Source organism: Synchiropus splendidus, chromosome 1, assembly GCF_027744825.2.
Source record: "Synchiropus splendidus isolate RoL2022-P1 chromosome 1, RoL_Sspl_1.0, whole genome shotgun sequence".
In the NCBI taxonomy this organism is placed as follows: domain Eukaryota; kingdom Metazoa; phylum Chordata; class Actinopteri; order Syngnathiformes; family Callionymidae; genus Synchiropus; species Synchiropus splendidus.
In genome coordinates, this window is record NC_071334.1 from 23,870,513 (window position 1) to 23,890,562 (window position 20,050).

A 20,050-nucleotide genomic window follows, 5' to 3' on the forward strand; every position below is an offset into this window, starting at 1 on the left:
AAAAAATGACAAAAAAAAAGCTTGAATTTTGATTTTTTTTTCTGTCTTACTTACTTTTTCTGAGACTGGCTGGTTGAAATACTTTTTCATCAATGCTAAGTTGGAGTCTAGCAAAGGTCAGACCCAGGACCTGCTGTAATATCCCCTAGTCAGTTGTCAGTCCTCAGGTACAGGCATAAATAACATTTTGTTCACACTCCTGCAGGGTGAACCGATGGCCCATCATGATGGATTATTGCTGGGCAATAATCCCCCACCAAGAGCCACACATCCAAGATCAAAGTTATTCAGAAAAGTAGACCATGTTGTTTCTATTGTACAGATAGCAGCATCATAACAATCAGGGGGTTTGCAGAAGAGCATGTAAACAGTTGCTCTTTCAAGCCTCAACACGTCACATTCATAATTTGATTGAGGTGAATGCGCAGGCGTTCCTCTCTCCTTCAGCGTGAAGAACCTTTACCGGAACTTAGCATATCTTCTCCAGACCTTCACGTTGCAGACATGGAAATTGCAATCCTCCTGTTGGTGCTGACAGCTGTACCATCCAGCAAAGCTGTGAGTGACCTGATCCCTGGATGTTGAGCTGCACTGATGTCTGTTAACTCTCTTGTTTCAAAGGTTTTCAAGAGATTGCAAAGAGATCAAAGCTCTCCTGTTTTCCCTTCTGCCTTGTATTCCTCATTCAGGAGTTCAGGTTTGTACATTAAAATTTGACTTAACTCAGATACGACTTCTTCATACTCTATGTATTAATCTCAATCTTTGCTGCTGTTACCAGCAACTATTGAGAAATCAAGTGTGTAGGCGTTTGTCATGGAGACTGAAGAGATGACATAAAGTTGCAAATGATGAACTATTTACTGTGTGATGTGTTGCTAGATTTATAGTCCAATATTTACATGCAAGTTGATCTAAGATTAGAAGTGCAAAGTGATGTAGTTTGTGTGCAATGTCACCCTTTTATAAAAATAAAATTTCACCAGAACAAAGAGCCCAACTGTGACTGCTGCCTGATAGTTTTAATCTTCCGGTCTCATACCTCTACATCTGAGTACACGTGCAGCAACATGCTCATACAGTTTCCATGGTGCGTGTGTGTGATAGGGTGAGCGAGTGTTTTAGCATACCTATCCTACTGAGGTCCAATTTTGGGGAAAACACTGTTTTTTGCTGGACCCAACAAGGTTAAGTCTCATTGTGAGGATGAGGGCTTCAAAATAACTTGGTCATTATAATTGGGTTTAAGTTTGGTTAAGGTGAGCCATTTGTTTTGGATTTTTAGGTTTCAGGTGAGAGACTGGGGAAAGCATTATGGCAATGAGCGGACCCCACAAAGATGGTGTGACCAACCTGTGGGTGTGAGTGTGTGTTGCTGTGAGTGTGCGCATGTCAGATTATTCTTGTATGAACCAATCCTTGGCAAAACACCTTCATGTAAGAATATTTTGCTTCATGAGGATGTTTTCGCCTGTCCTCACAAGTTCAAGCCTCAAACTTCAAAGTATTTGGATCAGGCTCAAATTCCTGGTTAAGGTTAGTCATTTTTGGATGGTTTAAGGTTTAGGGTGAGAAGCTGGGGAAACATAATAGCAATGAGCGAAATATAGATCCAAAGTGTGTGTGTCCATGTTTTGCCATACTTGTGAGTACCAAGTCTTGACAAGTCACCTTCTTGTAAGGACATTTTTTCCACAAGGTTTAGAGGGATAAAACATCAGTAAAAGTAGTTAATTAAAATTGGGCACAAGTTTGGTTCAGAGTCCTGGTTAAGGTTATCCATGTCTTTTGGATGGTTGGGTTAAGGACTGGGGAAAGCATAATGGCAATGAGAGGTCCTCACAAAAATAGCAAAACAAACACTGGTGTGTGTGTGTGTGCTTATTCAATTCATCATAGTGAGAAGAAAAACATAAAACGCAGTCTCGTACGTATAACAGCTGTGGTAGCCTTCACGTTTCAAAAAGCCAAGGTGTCATCCACGTAAATCTAAAGGGTGAAGTCACTGAGTGGGGAAAAACTGCACTGCATTATGGGATGACAGGTGTGTGTGTGCAACGTGTGTTTACACCGTCGCTAGAAAGTTTGCCTGTTAAACTTTGCTCATGGTGCTGTGTTATTAACTGCCACACTTGTTCCCACGACCGCTTTGGATAAACATTGATCTACGATAGTTCTCATTTCAAACATGGAGGAAGAGCCAAGGACTCCTGGTGTCGGACCCGCCGAATATTCTGCAGCAAGACGTCCAGACACCATTTCAACGCATGTTGGTGTGTTCAGGACATTTTAGACTGGAAAATGAGAAGAAATTAAATAAAAATAAGATCTGGATCAAAGCATGTATGTTGCTGTTTCATAAGTCATGCTTATCCACTTTTCTTTTTTCTGGTTGAATTGGATGATTCCTGTTCCTCATATGTGGATGTCCTCCACATATGTCCTCCATGTTTTCTTCTCAAATTTGTTGGGTCGGAGCAGCTTCATGTCCCCTACCGGCCAATGTATTTCCAGATGGCGCGTGACTATGGAGCATCTACCCCAGTTAAAGCATATCCACATGTTCATTCCAATTGGAATAACAAGAATTGATTGTAGTGGTAAATATTAAATAATAAAGGGCACGTTTGTCAATGAGCACCATGGGTTTTGATTTAGAAAAATGAAGAGTTAGACAGTGGGCCTTTAAACCCTTGTCTGATATTTTTTTTACACATGGATTTCCACATATATCAGCTACTGAAGTCACAATTCATGAGGACATTATCCCTGATGATAATGTGATGGAAATAGTTCCATAACACTTGGACTCGTCAGTCATTATCAAACTAATAATGTTGTCATCCCCGGATGATTCTGTGTCAGGTGGTATCTGTCTCAATGGAGGAACCTCTGTCCCATCACTGCGCGGTGAGCACATGTTCTGCTTGTGTCCCGACGGATTCGAAGGAAGTCGCTGTGAGACAGGTCAGACAAGTCTGCGCCGCAGACTGCATTAAGTGTATGCACAGGACATGTCTGTTGTTCTCCATGCCTTGAGTTCCTTTGATGCTGCAGAGAAGAACGTCGGCTGTTATGAGGGTCTAGGACTTTACTACAGTGGGACACAGTCCAGATCAGAGAGCGGACATGAGTGCCTGGAGTGGGACCCGCAGACCCGAGAACGATATTTGACTGAGGATGTGAACGCTGGCAGGCACAACTACTGCAGGTATTTCACTGCTTGACATTTAAAAAGTACAAATTGAAAAGTCCACGAGCCCTAAAGAGAGAAAAAAGAAGCTACAGCGTAACATTGAATACGCTAATTCAATAAGACCTCTGTTGCATGCAGTGTCATCAAATCTGGTTCCTCAAGCATTGCTGTCCATGAGTTATGGCCTTATGCTGACAATCCTTATGATGACCCTTGATCTCTTTGTTGTTGTTAACAAAGAAATCTCGAGTACAAACGTCGACCATGGTGCTACATTTGGAGAAACTATCAACTGTCCTGGGAGTACTGTGACATTCCGCTCTGCAACTCCGACCCAGGTCTGACTTCCTTCTTCACCAGTACGACTTTATTTGATTTTAAGCGTTATTGTCTGTTATATGTCTTACTGCTTTCCTGGGCAGTCATGCCTCCTCTGGAACCTTCTGAGCCTACAGAACCACCAGAACCAGAGACACTCACAAGTATGTGATCATTGTTTTTATCACTTCGACGGGAACCTTAGAGACTGACTTTAGAGTTAGCGAGTAGCGTTACCTCCAGCAAAAACAGATGATCAAATTCCATTTGCATTTTTGGGACAAGTTGAAAATGGGAAAACAGATGATCACATTTCAGACTAGTAACTATCTTGGTTAATAGAACGCTGCAGCACTCTAGTTTGTTCCTCCTCTGTGCCACCTGGTACATAGATGAAATGAGAGTTGCCAGTTTATGGAGCATTTTATTTCCTTCTGTGTTCTGATGACAAAGCTCTCATGGCAGGCAAACTCATATATGTGAGTAATGTAATGCTCTGTGCTCTTCTCTGCACGCATCATTCCTGCAGCCTGGATATGTGGTCAGCGCACCAGGAGGCGACAGGCCAAGATTGCTGGTGGAACCATCTCCACTGTGACTGCTCATCCATGGGTAGCTGCGATATTTTGGCTAAATAAATCAAAGCAGAATGTCTTCAGGTGTGGAGGGAGTCTGATCTCCAGCTGCTGGGTCCTCAGTGCTGCCCACTGCTTTCCAAAAGGGTCAGAATCCTCGCAGAGACCAGTAGGTCAGAAAAAGCACTTTCATTAATGAAATATTTTTTTTGTTTTGGTTCCAGCAAAAAAGTGAAACCGCGACGTTTCTCTGTTTTTCTGGGAAAAAACGCTCTGAATGCCACCAATGGGGCGACTGAACAAAACTTCCAGCTGGAGAAAATTATCCTCCATGAAGGTTACAACAACACCAACGGAAACCACATTAATGACATCGGTGAGTCGGCGCAAAAAAAGCCTTGACATAATGGGAAATCACTATCTACTTTGAAATACAATACATCATCTCATATATTTTTGAACTATGACAAACAAGTTACACACACATTTCGCACCTGTCCCACCTGCTGAAATACCAGTGTATTTTATGCATAACGCCTTCCAGCTCTCCTGAAACTGAAAGCCAAACATGGCCGCTGTGCGATGGCGAGTACGACAGTGAATACGGTGTGTCTCCCACCGCCGTATGAGAACCCCCAGCCTGGCACCACATGTGAGATTGCGGGATACGGGAAAGAGAAACACAGTGAGAAACTGATTGATTGGGTGTATTTAGATGCCAGCAGTGGACTTCATTTGATCCGGTTCTTCGGCAGGTTTGTGGTACAACTCCCAGTACCTGCAGGAGGCCCAGGTGAACATCCTGGACCACAGTGTGTGTCGGCAGCAACATTACTATGGAAACTTAGTCCTGGAAAACATGTTTTGTGCCGCTCATCCCGAATGGAGCAGCGACGCTTGTGGGGTACTTTGACTCTGTCCCGTGCTCGATTGCTCATGTCTGAGATCTGTAGCAACTGATGTGTCCTGGTCCACAGGGGGATTCCGGAGGCCCGCTGGTCTGTCAGCGGCACCAAGCAATGGTCCTCTACGGCGTGATCAGCTGGGGTGACGGCTGCGCCAGACAGTATAAACCGGGTGTCTACACCAAAGTTTCTGACTACATTTTGTGGATTGCGGAGAAAACTGCAGTCTGGACATGAGCAAGAAGAATTTAATAATTGACTGAACATACATATTTTTTTCTTTCTACTGTTAAGTACGGCAGACATGCAACACAAGACTGTGTCAATCGATAGTTAGAAGAAAGCATTTAGTCTAACATTATTAATTAATCAGCTCAAGAACAAATCACGCAATGTTGGAAGGAGTTAAGATCAATACTATAATTTCAGTAATACACAACAATAAACGAATGACAAGGATGACAAGTAAATCCTGGAAACAAAATAAAATAATTTCAAATTTCAAATTGTACGGTAAATCACAAAACGAAATAACTGAATGCACTTATTAACAAACAAATGACTAAACACACCAAAAAAGTACTTTTGATATCAAACAACCATCAATGAAACACACGATCCATTCCTGAATGCGACACAATTACTGAACACAACAGCAGTTTGCGTCCTTGCGAACCGCATCTTAAATATGCAAAACAACTGCAATATAGCCAAATGAGAAAACGTAGGACAGAACAAATGAATCCATTCAAAATGTCACTGAATACTATAGTGTTGCCAGTTGACAAGGACACGTCGGTGTAAAGAAGCTCGGACTACAATACCCGCGCGCAGCTACAGAAAGTGTCAACAGGTGGCAGCATAATTCCATTAGCTTTGCAGCACCAGAGCCATTTAATAATAAATAAAAGATTCCTTCTGAAAAGATGAAAAACAAAAGCTTGAATATCAGATTCATTATGTTGTATGTGCCATATTTAAATAGCTGATCATAGCGCTTATTTTTTTTCTTAATAACCATCAACCAAACTGGAGAGATGGACACTACAGTTTGTGACAGTTTGAAGACCTTTTAATAGTGCATTATTAAAAGGTAAAAAGGATTAAAAAGGCTGTGGTATAGGTATAAATACTGGAGTATTGTATATTACAGACAGGCTTTGTCATTACGTTCACTTAAAAAAAACATCTCTTCAAGCATCAGAAATTGTTATTCCATGACAAATTGAGTTTTAATTTTGAGATTCCCTTGTTTAGTCAGAAATGAACCGATCACAATTTGTTGGTCTGACTAAGATATTTAAGAACTATTTTGGATGGCTCTTTCGCAATCTTCTCACCTCTGTTGCATGCTACAGTAACATTCTTTCTTGGACTGTGTCGTTTTGTTTTTTTCTTTGTGATGCTTCCCTGCCTCTGATGAGTCACCCGTGTGTAAGAGCTTGGTTATTAAACAAAATGCTTCCGACAAGGACAAGCGTTTGACCATGTTTCCACTAGAAATGAGAGTCTAGGACAGGTGCAACAATGGTGGCTTGTTTAGAACCAGTCCAGTGGTTGCTGTCGGTTTGAATGATGAGAGGGTGAGGCTGGTTACATCGCAGTCCCAAGTCCCAAAGCTTGTGTGACAGGAATATGCAGTCAGCAGGCACCAACGACATTCTACTTTTCAAAATATGATTCGTCTTTTTATCCACTTATTTTGCTTGCTCTTTGCAATCATGTGCATATCAGACACCAGAATTATATGAAAGCATGTCTGTAAAGTGACCCAAAAATGTACAACATTTATATAAACTAATCTAATTTGGCTGCTGTTTTTTTAGCTGACCTCTGCTGTCAAAATAATAAATATTTTATATAAAAAAAGAAAACAATATTAATAGTGAGAAATACAATTAGAAAACTTTTTTTTTTCAGCTTTGGTTTATTTAAGATTTCGTCCTACAAGATTGAGTCGAGTGTTTTTGGGCACGTCGTCAAACAGACAGCCGTTTAAGGTGTGGCTTGGTGTTGTCAGTGTGTCAGACAAATATTAATATATGAGTCATTATTTCGTTGTGAGAAAGTCAGAACCCAAAATACGTGAACAATGTGGTGGTAGTGAGGGCTGTTTGATCTACCCACCCTCACCTCTCAAAGTTCCATCAGCGTCACAAAGTTCAAAGCAGCAAATACTTGAGCAGCGTTTTGAGTCTGAACTGCAATGATAATTGGATGTTGGTGGAGATGTTCCCAAAATATATATATTATAAATGTGCAATTGAGCAACAGCTGAAGATCTTAAATGAAAATGTGTCAAAAGTCTGAAGAGTAGAATTGGTGTCGTTAAATCTGTCGTGTTATTGAAACGACACAAAGCACTCAAGTAGTCTCCACACAAAAGCATTTGAACAGACATGCACGGCACAGTGACTTGTTACTAGTGTGTGTTAGTGCAACAGTGCACAAATCAGACTTGTCTTATCGCCAGGCAGCCAAGGCACCACCTTTCAAAATAATGTCTTTACTGCTCCTGCACTGCGTGCTAAGCTTTTTATTCTCAAATGTCTGACTTACCGAGCTGCTTAATAATCGCGCGATACACCAAATCGATAACAATATTAATCGCCAGTACTTCTAATAGGTGATTTCTATTATCAGTTTATAGTTGCTGTCTGAAATGTGGTTGTTGTAATATGGCAGACATAAACCTATTTTTTTCTGCTTGCACATCGATTGTATGAGATTTCAGACTGAAACTCAGACGTCATAATATCAACGTTATTTACACACAGGTTTAAGAGTAGACTTCACTGGGCATGTTGGTGAAGGGGACAGAGGAGAAGAGGAGGGGTTTGGCAGTGACAAGCAGTATGACTGGAGAAAGAGCACCGCAGAGCTGTTGTTTGCTCCGAGGATGTTGATAGAGAAGGACAGTTAGGTTCAGGAAGTGTTGCCTTCTGTCTTTGTTGATCTACTGAAGAAAAATCCATAACATAGTGATTCTGTATGAGGAAGTCAAGAGCATTAGAGAAGTATGTGAAGGTTGTGCAGGACATGTATGAGGACAGTGAAACTGCGAGGTGTGCAGGAGAAATGGTTTGTGATTGAGCCGCTACCTGCCGATAAATCAGCATTGGTGGCTCAGTGGTAAAATTCTCACCAGGCACGCAGGAGGCTCAGCTGCGATTCCTGCACAGTTTGGCCTTAAGTTTAAAAAACATTTGTGTACCTTGCACAGAAAGTATCTAAAAAGTGTCAGGCAGAAGTAAGCAACACTCTGGCAAAATGACAAGTCGGTCGGATAGATTCTTCATTAATCTCACATGTTGAAATTCACTTAATAAGCAGCATCCTATTTCAAAGTGTAGTACAAAGAAGAAACCATAAAAGATAAGCTTGTGCAAAGCTGTAATGACACTAAAAAAATACAAATTTAACAGTGCTGAATAATAAGAGTAGTAATGACTGGAACAGATATTATGTCTATAGAGTGCAACTGTTTACTACTCACTCACTACAAACCAGAACTGCCTGTTCTGGTTTGTAGTGAGTGAGTAGTGATCTTCTCAGTCTGTCAGTGGAGTAGTACATGCAGAGCAGTTTATCACTTTATGTTTAGTTTATCACAAGTTGCTCCTCTGCCTCTGGATGGTGTTGTGCAATGGGTGATGAGGATTTGTCATGATGGACAGGAGCTTGCTCAATGCCCGTTGTTCTCCCACAGACGTCAACCTGCCCAGCTTCAAGCAGACGACCTAGCCTGCCTTCCTCACCAGTTTTCATTCTGCAGGACTACAAACTCTCACCCAATTGAAGTGAGACACACACAAATGAGGCTTACGTCTCCCGCATTTCTAACTGAATGTTGGTGTGCGATAAATGCACTGCAATGCGCGCTCCAAAAGAGCACAGCCACGTTGATCGCAGGGTTAATAATTCAGCATGCAACGTAACATTCTCGGACTTGGACTTAAACTGTCTGTGCTGAGTCACTTGTAGGTGAGAGCTTGGTAATTAAACAAAATGGGTCAGACAAGGAACAACATGAGAAAAATTTTTTAGAACCAGTGCGGTGGCCGCTGCCAGTTGAATCATTAGAGGGCGTGGCTGTTCATTGCACACGGATCAGTCAAAAACTCGTCTGACAAGAATAGTTCTGGATCCGACCACGGGTCAGTCTGCAGGCATAAAAAGGCATTTTACTGTGCAAATCTCATAATCTGTTTGGGACAGTAGGACTGACTGGGAAACTGAGGTTTTGGGCATCTGCTGGCTGTGTACTCATGTCTGCTGCTTCCAGATCGTGAGCATATCTGACCTAATTAGGGCAACAGTAATCTATTCTTTTAATTTAATTTAATTCTTTAATAATAATAACAACGTTATGCAAAGTTTTAACACACCAAAATACAGTCCTCCTCCTGAAGGGGGTCATAAAGTGGCCCGACACACAAAATCCCTCAAGCGCTGTGCTTTAATGGTAAATCTTGGAATAGTGGGGTGGGTCATAATGATATGGTAAGTTTAGTAACACATTTTGTCTTGTCATGAAGTACGATTTTCATCGCCCCTCCCGTTGGTGTCTCATCTGTCTGAGGTCACACCTCCTGAGCTGCAGACCTGGCAGGTGTGTCTGCTCTCTGACGACTCAGACGACTTTCTGACTTTCTCCTGACGGACGCAGCCAGAGTCAGTGAGTACGAGGTTTCATCCTTCAGGGAGGTTTTTCTCTCATTCTTCCATTTTCAGACCCCCTCATCATGCCGCAAACTGCAGAAGCACACTCCGGTGCCCTCACCACCAACCGCAACTGCACCATCGAGATCACCAGCATGAGCGCCAAGTACAGACTGGAGAACCCCAAGTAAGTGTCTGCAGCATGATGGCTCCTATAAAGATGACATGACAGATCTGTTTGGATCTTTTTCGACTAATGAAATATTTCAATTCAATAATTAATGACAGCACGTTCAAATTGAATGTACAGACATTTGAAAATGCCCATCAATGGATGAAAAAAAAAGTGCCAAATCTATTCCTGACCTGGATCTCATACAAGTAATTGGATCACACACCATGGAAGAAAGAACATTAACTGCACTGACAGACTGGCAAGTCTGTTGTTGCATCACTGTGCATGTGAATAAGCAAAGAGACAAAGTCAGACAAGGTGTAGTGCACACCCTGAACGAACAAATCGTGTTTGTCCACAGAGTCCACATGGAGAGCGGTTATCCATTCAGCCCTCCTCAGCCGACCATTACTTACGACAAAGCGGAAGTCTGCTCTTTCGATAAAGATGACAACACTGCAAGTGGAGCCGTCGGGGTGATGACTTATGAGCTGTTCAATATGAGCACACGCCGATGCGATCAGGTGGTCGCCATCATGTTCTCTGTGCCCTTCGACTACAATTTCTACCAGAACTGGCTCGGTATTGGGTTGTTTGAGCCATCACAACCATGTGACGACAAGCTGTTTAACACTATGTACAACAAAAAGGAAGACGATTACTTCTCCCGCCAAAAGGCCAATGGCTCATGTCTTACGCATAAGCGCCTGGCAGCGATGGTCCGGGCCACCATGTCAGATGAGGGCAAGGCCATCGTGAAGGCGGAATTGTACGACAACTAGAGTTGATATCATTCTGAGCATGAATTTGTGAATGTGTGGAATAAAATACTATTAAAAAAATGTCGTCATTTGAATTTCTGCCATTGTTGTCAAGTAACTTTATGACTATGTATTCATGTTTATCCGGCAACTCCTGATGCCCGTATTTAGCCGCACGGAGCTAAATGTTAGTTGATGCTAGGATTATAGACATCAACTCTCTCTAATGAAGGATGTTCGATGAAATCCATCCATCAAAGTACATAAAGAGTTTAAGGAGAGAATGTATTCAATCATATTGATTTCAGTAACATACCACACCTATTGCATTGAGAGTCCAGAGTAGAAATGTCAAATTGATGGTCCACAAGCAACATCTACATCTACAGGACGACCAATGTCCTGTAGATGTAGTGAAGGGCAAAGCCTAATGCCCTCCCTGCATTCAGGCTATCCAAGTCCCAAAGAAAACTTTAAATCCAAATTGCAATCCTGTTTATATTCATTCAATGAACAAGCTAAACGAAAGGACAGGACGTGAACAGGCATGCACACTTTTTGTCTGAGGAGTGATGAACCGCCACACGTAACCAACCGGCTTCAAATGAGAGCTGATGCTGTTGGTTCGATAATGTGCTCAGATTCATTTGGTTGCCTTTCTTGGTGGTTTCCAGACAGAACAAGGTCAAGATATTATATCACGGCTGAGACTTGATGTTGGCTTTCATCAGATGCTCTGGGGTTTTTTGTGAATATGCTTCATGACACAAGGGCGAGGCCATTTCTGTTCGTCTGAGGAATGACACGGAACCTACAGAACCGGATCATCAGAATGTTTTTGTACGCTGCACCCTGAAAAGTCTGCCAACGGAGGATGAACACCAAGTCCAAACAAACGGCAGCAAGGGCGGGTCCTCTGGGTGGTTACAATGCCGTGGGAGACCTGTCCGCCGCTCATTAGCCCGTGCGAACACTCGAGACCAAGTTGAAGTTTGTGAACAGGACAACTGCGCCGCAGACAGGTGAGAGATTTTTCAGGCCAAGATGATGTTTTGACCCAAATGAGACTTTTATGCTTTGCAGCAACAAGATGCCTGACACAGCAGAAGGGCTCGCAGCAATCCAGTCCAGTCGCCGAAATGTCACCATTGAAATATCCAACCAGACGAGCAACTGCTGTCTCATTGAACCAAAGTAAGTGCAGTACACAAACAATGACACTACAACACTCAATTCAATAAATAATGCATGACATACGAAGTTAAAAAAAAGATAATTCATCACATAAATATGTATATTCTTACTTCAATGAACATAATTTAGACATTTATTTACAAGCAAAAGGAAATAAAACATTCAAATGAAATGTAAGTGCCTGCTGTGGCACAGGACTTTTGTCAATGCAGTATACTTGCTTTCTCCCTTACATTCTTGAGTAAACTCTGTGACTTTCAAGTAAATACCAGAAACTTTCTATACATGTATTAATCTGCAGTTGGGTTGCAAGATCAGTCATTGAACACAATTGTATCACAAAGTAATATTTCTCCTGGGCGTGAACAGTAGGACACACCTCACTGTTCAACACACAAAAGAATCAGTTACATACTGTAACTTTTAGGACTGGGATCTTTACATGTTAATTTCAAAATATTAATAACAGAAGAAAAAGAAAGAAAGTGGATGAATCATGTATAAAGTTTCTTTCTCAGAGAACACGTTTGAGAGCACTAATTCCAGGCCCAGCGTATTATACAATTTGATGTCAAAACCAAAACATCCAGGATGACGGTGAAGGATTGAGATTGTGTTGATGGACAGAAAAATAAAAAAGGATAGAAACACAAAAATGGCTTGTGCACTTCAAAGCATTCGCTCATCACTGCAGCAGTTGATGAGCACAGATCAAACTGAAATTTGACACATATAAAAATGCATGTGAAGTGTGATTAATTACAAAGCATTTAAAGAATGGTGTGTCGCCACACCAGTGTGGTTGCTTGTTTCTTTTTTCAACAAATTGAAAAATATGATGCTTCATTCAATGGCCTCTGATGTGACTAGTAAATGTGTGCAGCTAACTTCCACATAAAAACTATTTCCAACGCCACTCCCCAAAGCTCATCCTCAGCAATCTATCGGGTCATTTTCTGTAGAAAACTAACTGTGCCTGCATCAGTGGATGACTGTAAGTATGCTGAGATGTCTTTACGCAAATGTGTGAACCCGAAACAACATTGAGACACAACATGCGGTCTTATTCTGGTTGAGTAATTAACTCATAACTGAAGTGCGTTTTTGTTGTTAGCGTTTTCATGGACAGCGGTGACGTCCACAGCCCCCCAGCGCCCAGTGTCCGCCCCCACAGGGTTGAGCTCTGCAACTTCAATAAGACCTCAGCCAAAACCTCGGGTGCAGTGGGAGTCCTGACCTATGACGTGATGTTTAAGAACTGCCGGGATATCACCAAAAGGATCGCCATCATGTTCTCTGTGCCCTATGACCAAAACCTCTACAAGAACTGGTTCGGTCTGGGGGTCTTCTGCAAGGAAAAGCTGTGTGACAAGAAGCTTTTCGATGAGATGTACTACAACAAGGAGCAGTGTGGCTTTGTGCGACAGGAGTGCAACGGTTGCAGTCTCACATTTACAGGGGATTATTTGGTAGTGAAGGCCACCATGGGCCCGATGGGGAGATCCATTATGAAGGTGGAGATCTGGGAGAAGTAACAAAACTGAACAACAATATTGTACGGAACCAAGTTTTGGTCCTTGAATAAAGTCTAAACAAACAAGACATTTCTTTACTTTAATTAAAGTCACTATGAAGCCAAAGTGGCAAAACAATGTTTCCTCTCAAATCTTTTTTGCAATATCCTACAGCTGAGTGAAAGCCTCACCACACACTCACATGAAGTTTAGTACCTTGTTCAAATGATGTTTGTTCAGTATATTTAGCTTCAATTCTTGACCTATTCTGCATCTAAACTTTAAATTCACAGCCTGTTACTGATGTTGCATTCATCTGTTGTGACAGCATTACTGACATTTTCATGACTTGAAAACATATCAATGTATATGTATACTGAGATCAAAAAGGGAAAATAAATAAAATCATTGTCATATGAATATATTTAATAATAGAAATTACTTTTGTACCACAATCAAAAGTTATTGTTCAACCTTCATATATTTACAGGTAAATATATGAAGGATGCATGTGAACTCATCAGATTTAACAAGGATGTAAAGTCTGTAAACACATTTGTTTACACATGAAGAGACATGGCATCACTGCAACACGACTGAAATCTTTCAGTGTGTCAGTGTGAACAGCACTTTCCTACACAAAACTTTACTTCACACCAGTAGCAGAAACTGGAGTCATGAGAGAATAAATGTTTTTCTTGATAATCTTATGCAAGCCCTGGCAAAAAAGAATAAATGGATAAATTGAGAATGCTCATTCGGTCGTATAACATTGTAGAAAAGAGGATCACAGACATGCCACAAAACCAGCGTCACTTATAATGGCAACTTTCTATCTTTAAGAAACACCAGAAGATATCAAGAAAAATGTGGCATTGAAAAAAAAAGCTCAATTTGGCAATTGATAGAAAGGAGAGGATTAGCCAGCTCCTTAAAAGAAGGTCAATCATCACACAAGGTTTACATTCATAATGTTTACTAGCATTAACATGGAGAAAAGCTAAACAAAAGCCATCATTGGCACCTTTAAAAAGTCAGAAATGGTCCAAGTATAACAATCATGAGGCTCTGCAACATTCAGACTTCGATTCTGAATTTACATCTGCTGATTTATGAAGATGATCGCCGGAAAAAAAAACATTGAGATTGTCATTGATGGTATGGTTCTGCAAGTCCGTGGAGATGGCTGTGGAGATGGCCGTCATTACGTCCTGAGTAAATGCTCAAGTTTACATTTAACATTTTGGACACTTCTTCCTCCATTAATTCAAAACTCTTTTGGGGGTGATGATATTGTTTTTTTAAATGATCATGCATCTAGTCACAGTGCAAAAAAAGTGACAAGCCAGGGCCTTGCATCACTCGCCTTTTAATCCAACTGAGAATCTGAGGAGGAAATGGTAGTGAATGGTCCATGACAATGCTTCAGCTGGCAAAACTGGTCTGGTAAAAGCAGTCAGAGAAAGTAGGAGCCAGAGTGATAAATGGTACTGTCAGCCAGAAGTGGTGCAACAAAATATTGAGTTTGAGAGGATCTTTGGTTTGTTTTTCAGAATTTAATTTATTTTCCTCCCATGGTTCGCTCAAAGCAATTGACTGACACCTTTGTATTCCTCCATCTTTTGCTGCATCTATGCATGCACGTGTGTATGTGTAAATACATTAATGGAGTCCTGGACAACTTTGGTAGAAAAGCCTGATGTCTGACCCAAATCTTTCTGATAGATACATCTCCAGCATCTTCAATGGCATCGTCCTCACATCATATCCTCTGAAATGTAGTTCCCCTTTCGGGTCAACTGGCACGATCTCTTCGGTGCTGTTCGGATCATTGCGTCCGATGGCTGCATATGTAGGGAAATTATCGCTCAGATCTCTAGGTAGATTGTGTCTGTAGTTTGGGCAGCAGTAGGCGGACCACATGTACTCCGGCACAGCAACACGGTTCTTCAGCCAGTGCTCGTCCTTTACATACGGCATGATACCTGTCACAATGTAGGAAGCGCCCAGGCAGTAGGTGCCGAGCGTCCTGTTGATGCTCTGCTCCAGGAATGCCCACGGCCCATCGTTGGACCACTTCTTCTGAGGCACTGCATTAGTTAAGGTGAAGGTGGCGACACGATCGTCATGGGAGCGGTGATGAAGACTCGGGTTCAGGTGCCCTCGTGAGTAAGTGGAGTTGAAGTAGTCGGGATTGACTGCCTGACTTTCCACCAGGTTCCAATCCAGGGGACCAGGAGGAAAGGGACTCATGTTTCCATCAGCTCCAGAGTTGACTAACTACAGGGACCAGAGGAACAGATTCCGATTACTGGTGACAACAAGAATATTCTTCAGCAAACGGGTCACTGATATTGACTTGATTATGCTGGCTGAGTTGTCCCCCCCTTGCTAGATCCCAAGAACAACACAAGTCTGATCTCCAGCATCCAGTCTTCATCCATGAGGTTTTTTTTTTTCACCAACTCTATCGCTGTTTTTCATTCCATTTCAGGATTTGTTTTGGACCTGAATCATATCCTAAGCTGTTTCTCATCCTCTTCAATTTGGCATACTTTTTGCTCGGTTCTCACAGCAGTAACTTCTATTTTATTTGGTACCAACCAGGGCTGTCACGGTTTAACAGGATTGACAATAGTGCTATTAAAAAATGAACTTTCAATATTGTGTTAAAAATGCATACATGATCGTACTGTGACGTGTAAATAATGTAGTGTCTCTGGAACACTCCTGCTCCCATTATTCCACCCTGTCTTTTCTGTAAAGTTATTGTAATGATTGTAAAAAAAATTGTGTGGCCAACAACGAGATACTTTGTCTTAACCTGAGAAAAAGTCAACTCTGTGGCAGTTTGTTTTGGTTCCTAAAGCCTTGGTGACTAGTTTGACGACATGCTAGTTTGCAAAAAAGTTTAGGTGAAAGGAGGTAATACCAATACTTATCAATACCTATCCTCCCACATCCCACGCTGGAAGATCAGTGATGATAGCATTGGAGTTTACAGTGTTTTCTCACCATTGGCTTGAGAGGAAGGAGAGAAATTGAAAGAAAATGACATGAATAAAGTTAGTTTAATTTTAATAATTGGCCCATTATCATTATTGAAATGTTTGTCGAGATCGTGATATTGTTACAGTGACATTTTTTGGTAATCATGAAGAGATAATCTGATATCGTGACAGCCCTTGTACTAACCTTGGCTTGACTGAATTTTCACAACAATCTCAGCTGCTTACTTCCCGGTATGATGTTTTTAGTTCTCTTCTCAGATGACTGCTAACTGAAAATCATCAACTATGAGTGTTGTATTCTGCTTGCTCTGTTTGCCAATTGCCCATTCCAGATCTTACCTGGGGCTCAAACTTCCAGCTCTTTCTCGGTCTCTTTCCCAGTGGCATTTCATATTTGTACGCAGAGAACCAGGGAGAGCGGCGGGGTCGGCTGTACAAGGAAGCAAAGCGATACTGGTTGAGGAAGCGCTGGCAGAGAGGGGTCCCGGTCAGCCCTTTTGGGGGCCAAGACTTGTAGAAGAAGTCTAGACATGAAGAGAAATTCCCAACATCTGCTCCAGCAGGGCAACAAACAGCAGCCCAAAGAAGCAGAGAGAGCAGGAGTAGCATGTTGACTAAAGTCAAGCAGTAGAATGATTTGCTCTCAATTCCTGTTCAGTCATGTGAAGTAAGTGAAAAAAGGAAGTTTGTGTTTTACGATCAGGAAGTTTTCAAGCTCAATATTTCTTTAAAATACCTGTAACTCTGGCTCGCCTGTGTTGCAGTGCTGCACCAACAAAAAGCTACCCCCAGAGAATAATGCGTGACATATTGTGGCATTTTGAGTCAGGGGGAAAAAAAAGGCAGGTCAGTGTTCTGGTTAATTTTGGAAAACCCCACATGAGATGTTTTAGTTCTTGGGTGTCGAGTTTTACACTGCAATAACCAAAACACTTCCAAGTGGAGCTCTCCAGAAGTCTGCTCAGTCCATGCTTTGGCTGCACAAACATCTTATCATCATATACTCCCCCACTCATACCCCAAGACACTCCCCTTTCACCCGGATCTGTTTTTCTGTTCCGGAGACCAGGCAGACTTCAGCTCGGCACTGGGGCTCAAAGTTCAGTTCTGCAGCAACTCATTATCCAGGTCAGTCAAACACTTTCCAGCAGGTTTGTCTTGCACATTTTTCATTTATTCAGAAGCGTTTCGACTCATAAATTGCACGACTGAATTCCTCTTTGGGTTTATGCACTCAAAACTGGAAGCAGAACTGAAATTGGATACTCGAACTGTGGTTCATGTTTTTATCCTCTTAGTCATCAGCGAATTTCCAACTGAGAGACTGTGGAATTTCAGTCCTCCAGGAATTCTGCTGCACGGATTTTGTTCAACAAACAACTGTGACGTTTTGTTAAAGCTGGTACTTGGAGCAGGAGCCTCAACAATCGGAGTGTGTACAAAAATGAAGTCGCACGAAGAATAAGATCTTGTCATCAAAGTTTATAAGTGATAACATGTGTTTAAAACTTCAACCCCATGAAGAATGGAGAATAGTTCTTTGTGCTGCAGCCTCGTACAGAGGAGGTAGAGGGTACAATTCCAGCAAGAGTTTGTATATTTTCCGTATGGTTATGTGGCTTGCCTTAATGGCGCCAAAGGAGAGTGTTCACACGATCATAAAATGGCCTTCTAGTCAGTATACATATACATTTCTGCAATACTATGATTTTAGAGAACCAGAATCTTTTCACTGAAAAAAAAATGTCGATACGTGCTACTTCATTGATGGTCTTGTATGTGTTTCCGTCAGGCTGGAGATGGGGTTCCACCTTGTAACAACTTTACTGGTGGTTTTCGTGACCATACAGAACGTCCCCAGTGCTCAAACCGGTAAAATTCTGGTGTTCCCAGTGGACGGAAGCCACTGGCTCAACATGAACCTTCTGATTCAGAGGCTCCACACCCAAGGTCATGAAGTGACAGTGGTGCGCAGTGCCACCAGCTGGTACATTAAGGAAGATGCCAGTCATTACCGCTCCATCACAGTCACCCTGCCAGAGGCCATGGACATAGAGGAGCAGGACTTCTTTGTCTCCCTCCTGATGAAGATGTTGAACATCCAGAGTGAAGGAGCATCTCCTGTTGCCTTCTTCAAGTTCTACTGGGAATTACTTAGTGCTTTGTCGAAAATTCATGAACAAGCAAGTCAGATGTGTGTCCAGATGTTTGAGAACAAGACTTTGATGCAGAACCTCCGTGACACTGGGTTTGATGTCGTCCTCATGGACCCTGGGTTGCCCGTCGGAGTTCTGGTGGCTCATGAATTGAGGTTGCCGACTGTTTTCAACGTGAGGTGGATTACCAGCGGGGAGGGACATTCTGTAGTTGCTCCCTCGCCAACATCCTACGTTCCGACCTCTGGCTATGCAGCGTCTGACAAGATGACGTTCATTCAGAGGGTTCAGAACACGCTCCACTTCATCCTTAACACTTTGATCGACAGGTGCGTGGTTTGTCCTCACTACGACCGACTGGTGGAAAGATACTTTGGTCCAGAGGTCAATTTCTATCACCTCCTGCAGGGGGCAGACTTCTGGCTTATGAGGGTAGACTTTGTATTTGAATTCCCCCGACCCACAATGCCCAACATCGCCTACATCGGTGGGTTTCAGTGTAAGCCCTCCCAGCCTCTTTCGCCTGAGTTGGAAGACTTTGTTCAGAGCTCTGGGGATCATGGGTTCGTCATCATGTCTTTGGGAAGTCTGGTCAAAGGACTTCCGATGAAAATCACCTCCGAAATTGCAGCTGCTTTTGCTCAAATTCCGCAAAAGGTCATATGGAGATATGTGGGTGAGCGGCCGAAGAATCTGGGAAACAACACCCTCCTGGTTGAGTGGTTGCCACAGAATGACCTTCTGGGTCATCCGAAGATAAAAGCCTTTGTTGCTCACGGAGGTGCAAATGGGCTGTATGAGTCAATTTTCCACGGAGTCCCTGTCATGGCCATCCCTCTTTTGTTTGACCAGTTTGAGAACGTTCTAAGACTGGAAGCACGTGGGGCGGCCAGAGTTATGCAGGCGACGGAACTCAATACTGAAGGCTTCCTCGAGGCGCTCCAGGATGTCATCCAGAACCCATCCTACGGACGTAACATGAGACGGCTGTCTGCGCTCCATCGGGACAAACCCGTGCACCCGCTGGACACTGCGCTCTTCTGGATAGAGTTTGTTATGAGGCACAAAGGAGCATCGCATCTGCGGACAGAGTCATACAAGATGTCGCGGCTCGCCTATTACTCTGTGGACGTCATCTGCTTCCTTTCATCTGTGTTGTTGCTGGTAACACTCATCGTCGGGGTGTCAATCTGGTTTCTGTGTGGCCGATTTTGCAGGCGAAGGAAACATAAACAGGAGTAGCCGGAGAGAGCATTGCTGTGTAGCATGAGTCCAACTGTCACCCGATTCCTCCTGTCTTGAATGAATCATTGTGGCGACTGGTCCTTTTATATTTAGTTTTTCTTTTTTAGATTTTAATTTACATTTCCTGAGATGTGACAATAAAAGTGTGATAAACTGACAAGTCGAGTGATTGGGATTTCAGGAAGGTGCCCTTCCTGCCCCAGAGCCACCTTATTAATTTGTCTCCCTCAGTTAGGTTTCTACCAGTGAATTCATTAATCTAAAAGATTAAGTATACTCTACTGAATACAAACACTCAAGTGCCTCCACAGTTGGCCGTATGACTATGTATCCATTCA

The 20,050-nt window shown here is 42.4% G+C and overlaps 5 protein-coding genes across 6 annotated transcripts; 4 read left to right on the top strand and 1 right to left on the bottom strand.

Moving 5' to 3' along the window:
- The first annotated feature begins 421 nt into the window (after positions 1 to 421).
- Positions 422 to 6,723, top strand: plaub (plasminogen activator, urokinase b). The gene is made up of 11 exons (XM_053871965.1): positions 422 to 558; positions 622 to 697; positions 2,866 to 2,967; positions 3,058 to 3,211; positions 3,437 to 3,534; positions 3,619 to 3,678; positions 4,044 to 4,236; positions 4,314 to 4,465; positions 4,634 to 4,774; positions 4,845 to 4,993; positions 5,067 to 6,723. Exons 1-11 carry the CDS (start codon positions 505 to 507, stop codon positions 5,229 to 5,231), a joined length of 1,344 nt encoding a protein of 447 aa, XP_053727940.1. The 5' UTR covers positions 422 to 504; the 3' UTR covers positions 5,232 to 6,723.
- Positions 6,724 to 9,560: 2,837 nt separating this feature from the next.
- On the top strand, positions 9,561 to 10,654 carry LOC128763377 (uncharacterized). Of its 2 annotated transcripts, none has more exons than XM_053872118.1 (3): positions 9,561 to 9,672; positions 9,729 to 9,843; positions 10,193 to 10,654. In XM_053872118.1, exons 2-3 carry the CDS (start codon positions 9,740 to 9,742, stop codon positions 10,611 to 10,613), a joined length of 525 nt encoding a protein of 174 aa, XP_053728093.1. In that variant the 5' UTR covers positions 9,561 to 9,672; positions 9,729 to 9,739; the 3' UTR covers positions 10,614 to 10,654. The 2 variants fall into 2 exon arrangements, with proteins under 2 accessions (XP_053728093.1, XP_053728102.1); XM_053872127.1 differs by having other exon boundaries at positions 9,648 to 9,668.
- An 845-nt stretch (positions 10,655 to 11,499) lies between these two features.
- Positions 11,500 to 13,438, top strand: LOC128763367 (DELTA-sagatoxin-Srs1a-like). The gene is made up of 3 exons (XM_053872104.1): positions 11,500 to 11,614; positions 11,676 to 11,786; positions 12,901 to 13,438. The coding sequence occupies exons 2-3, from the start codon at positions 11,683 to 11,685 to the stop codon at positions 13,319 to 13,321; spliced, it is 525 nt and encodes a 174-aa protein (XP_053728079.1). The 5' UTR covers positions 11,500 to 11,614; positions 11,676 to 11,682; the 3' UTR covers positions 13,322 to 13,438.
- A 1,187-nt stretch (positions 13,439 to 14,625) lies between these two features.
- LOC128763321 (endonuclease domain-containing 1 protein-like) lies at positions 14,626 to 16,920 on the bottom strand. The gene is made up of 2 exons (XM_053872018.1): positions 16,651 to 16,920; positions 14,626 to 15,580 (listed from the first exon to the last, which is right to left on the bottom strand). Exons 1-2 carry the CDS (start codon positions 16,918 to 16,920, stop codon positions 14,963 to 14,965), a joined length of 888 nt encoding a protein of 295 aa, XP_053727993.1. The 3' UTR covers positions 14,626 to 14,962.
- On the top strand, positions 15,640 to 19,854 carry LOC128763060 (UDP-glucuronosyltransferase 1-2-like). Its single transcript, XM_053871803.1, has 3 exons — positions 15,640 to 15,747; positions 17,381 to 17,439; positions 18,104 to 19,854. The coding sequence occupies exon 3, from the start codon at positions 18,111 to 18,113 to the stop codon at positions 19,707 to 19,709; it is 1,599 nt and encodes a 532-aa protein (XP_053727778.1). The 5' UTR covers positions 15,640 to 15,747; positions 17,381 to 17,439; positions 18,104 to 18,110; the 3' UTR covers positions 19,710 to 19,854.
- Positions 19,855 to 20,050: the final 196 nt, after the last annotated feature.

What these genes read in the sequence shown, in the direction of transcription:
- plaub (XM_053871965.1), top strand. Translation starts at nt 505, where the DNA reads ATGGAAATTGCAATCCTCCTGTTGGTGCTGACAGCTGTACCATCCAGC. An exon ending in GGCAGGCACAACTACTGCAG is followed by an intron (nt 3,212 to 3,436) that starts GTATTTCACTGC and finishes TTGTTAACAAAG; the next exon opens with AAATCTCGAGTACAAACGTC. An exon ending in GGAGCAGCGACGCTTGTGGG is followed by an intron (nt 4,994 to 5,066) that starts GTACTTTGACTC and finishes CCTGGTCCACAG; the next exon opens with GGGGATTCCGGAGGCCCGCT.
- LOC128763377 (XM_053872118.1), top strand. Translation starts at nt 9,740, where the DNA reads ATGCCGCAAACTGCAGAAGCACACTCCGGTGCCCTCACCACCAACCGC. An exon ending in TACAGACTGGAGAACCCCAA is followed by an intron (nt 9,844 to 10,192) that starts GTAAGTGTCTGC and finishes GTTTGTCCACAG; the next exon opens with AGTCCACATGGAGAGCGGTT.
- LOC128763367 (XM_053872104.1), top strand. Translation starts at nt 11,683, where the DNA reads ATGCCTGACACAGCAGAAGGGCTCGCAGCAATCCAGTCCAGTCGCCGA. An exon ending in TGCTGTCTCATTGAACCAAA is followed by an intron (nt 11,787 to 12,900) that starts GTAAGTGCAGTA and finishes TTTTGTTGTTAG; the next exon opens with CGTTTTCATGGACAGCGGTG.
- LOC128763321 (XM_053872018.1), bottom strand. Translation starts at nt 16,920, where the DNA reads ATGCTACTCCTGCTCTCTCTGCTTCTTTGGGCTGCTGTTTGTTGCCCT. An exon ending in GCTGGAAGTTTGAGCCCCAG is followed by an intron (nt 15,581 to 16,650) that starts GTAAGATCTGGA and finishes TGGTCCCTGTAG; the next exon opens with TTAGTCAACTCTGGAGCTGA.
- LOC128763060 (XM_053871803.1), top strand. Translation starts at nt 18,111, where the DNA reads ATGGGGTTCCACCTTGTAACAACTTTACTGGTGGTTTTCGTGACCATA.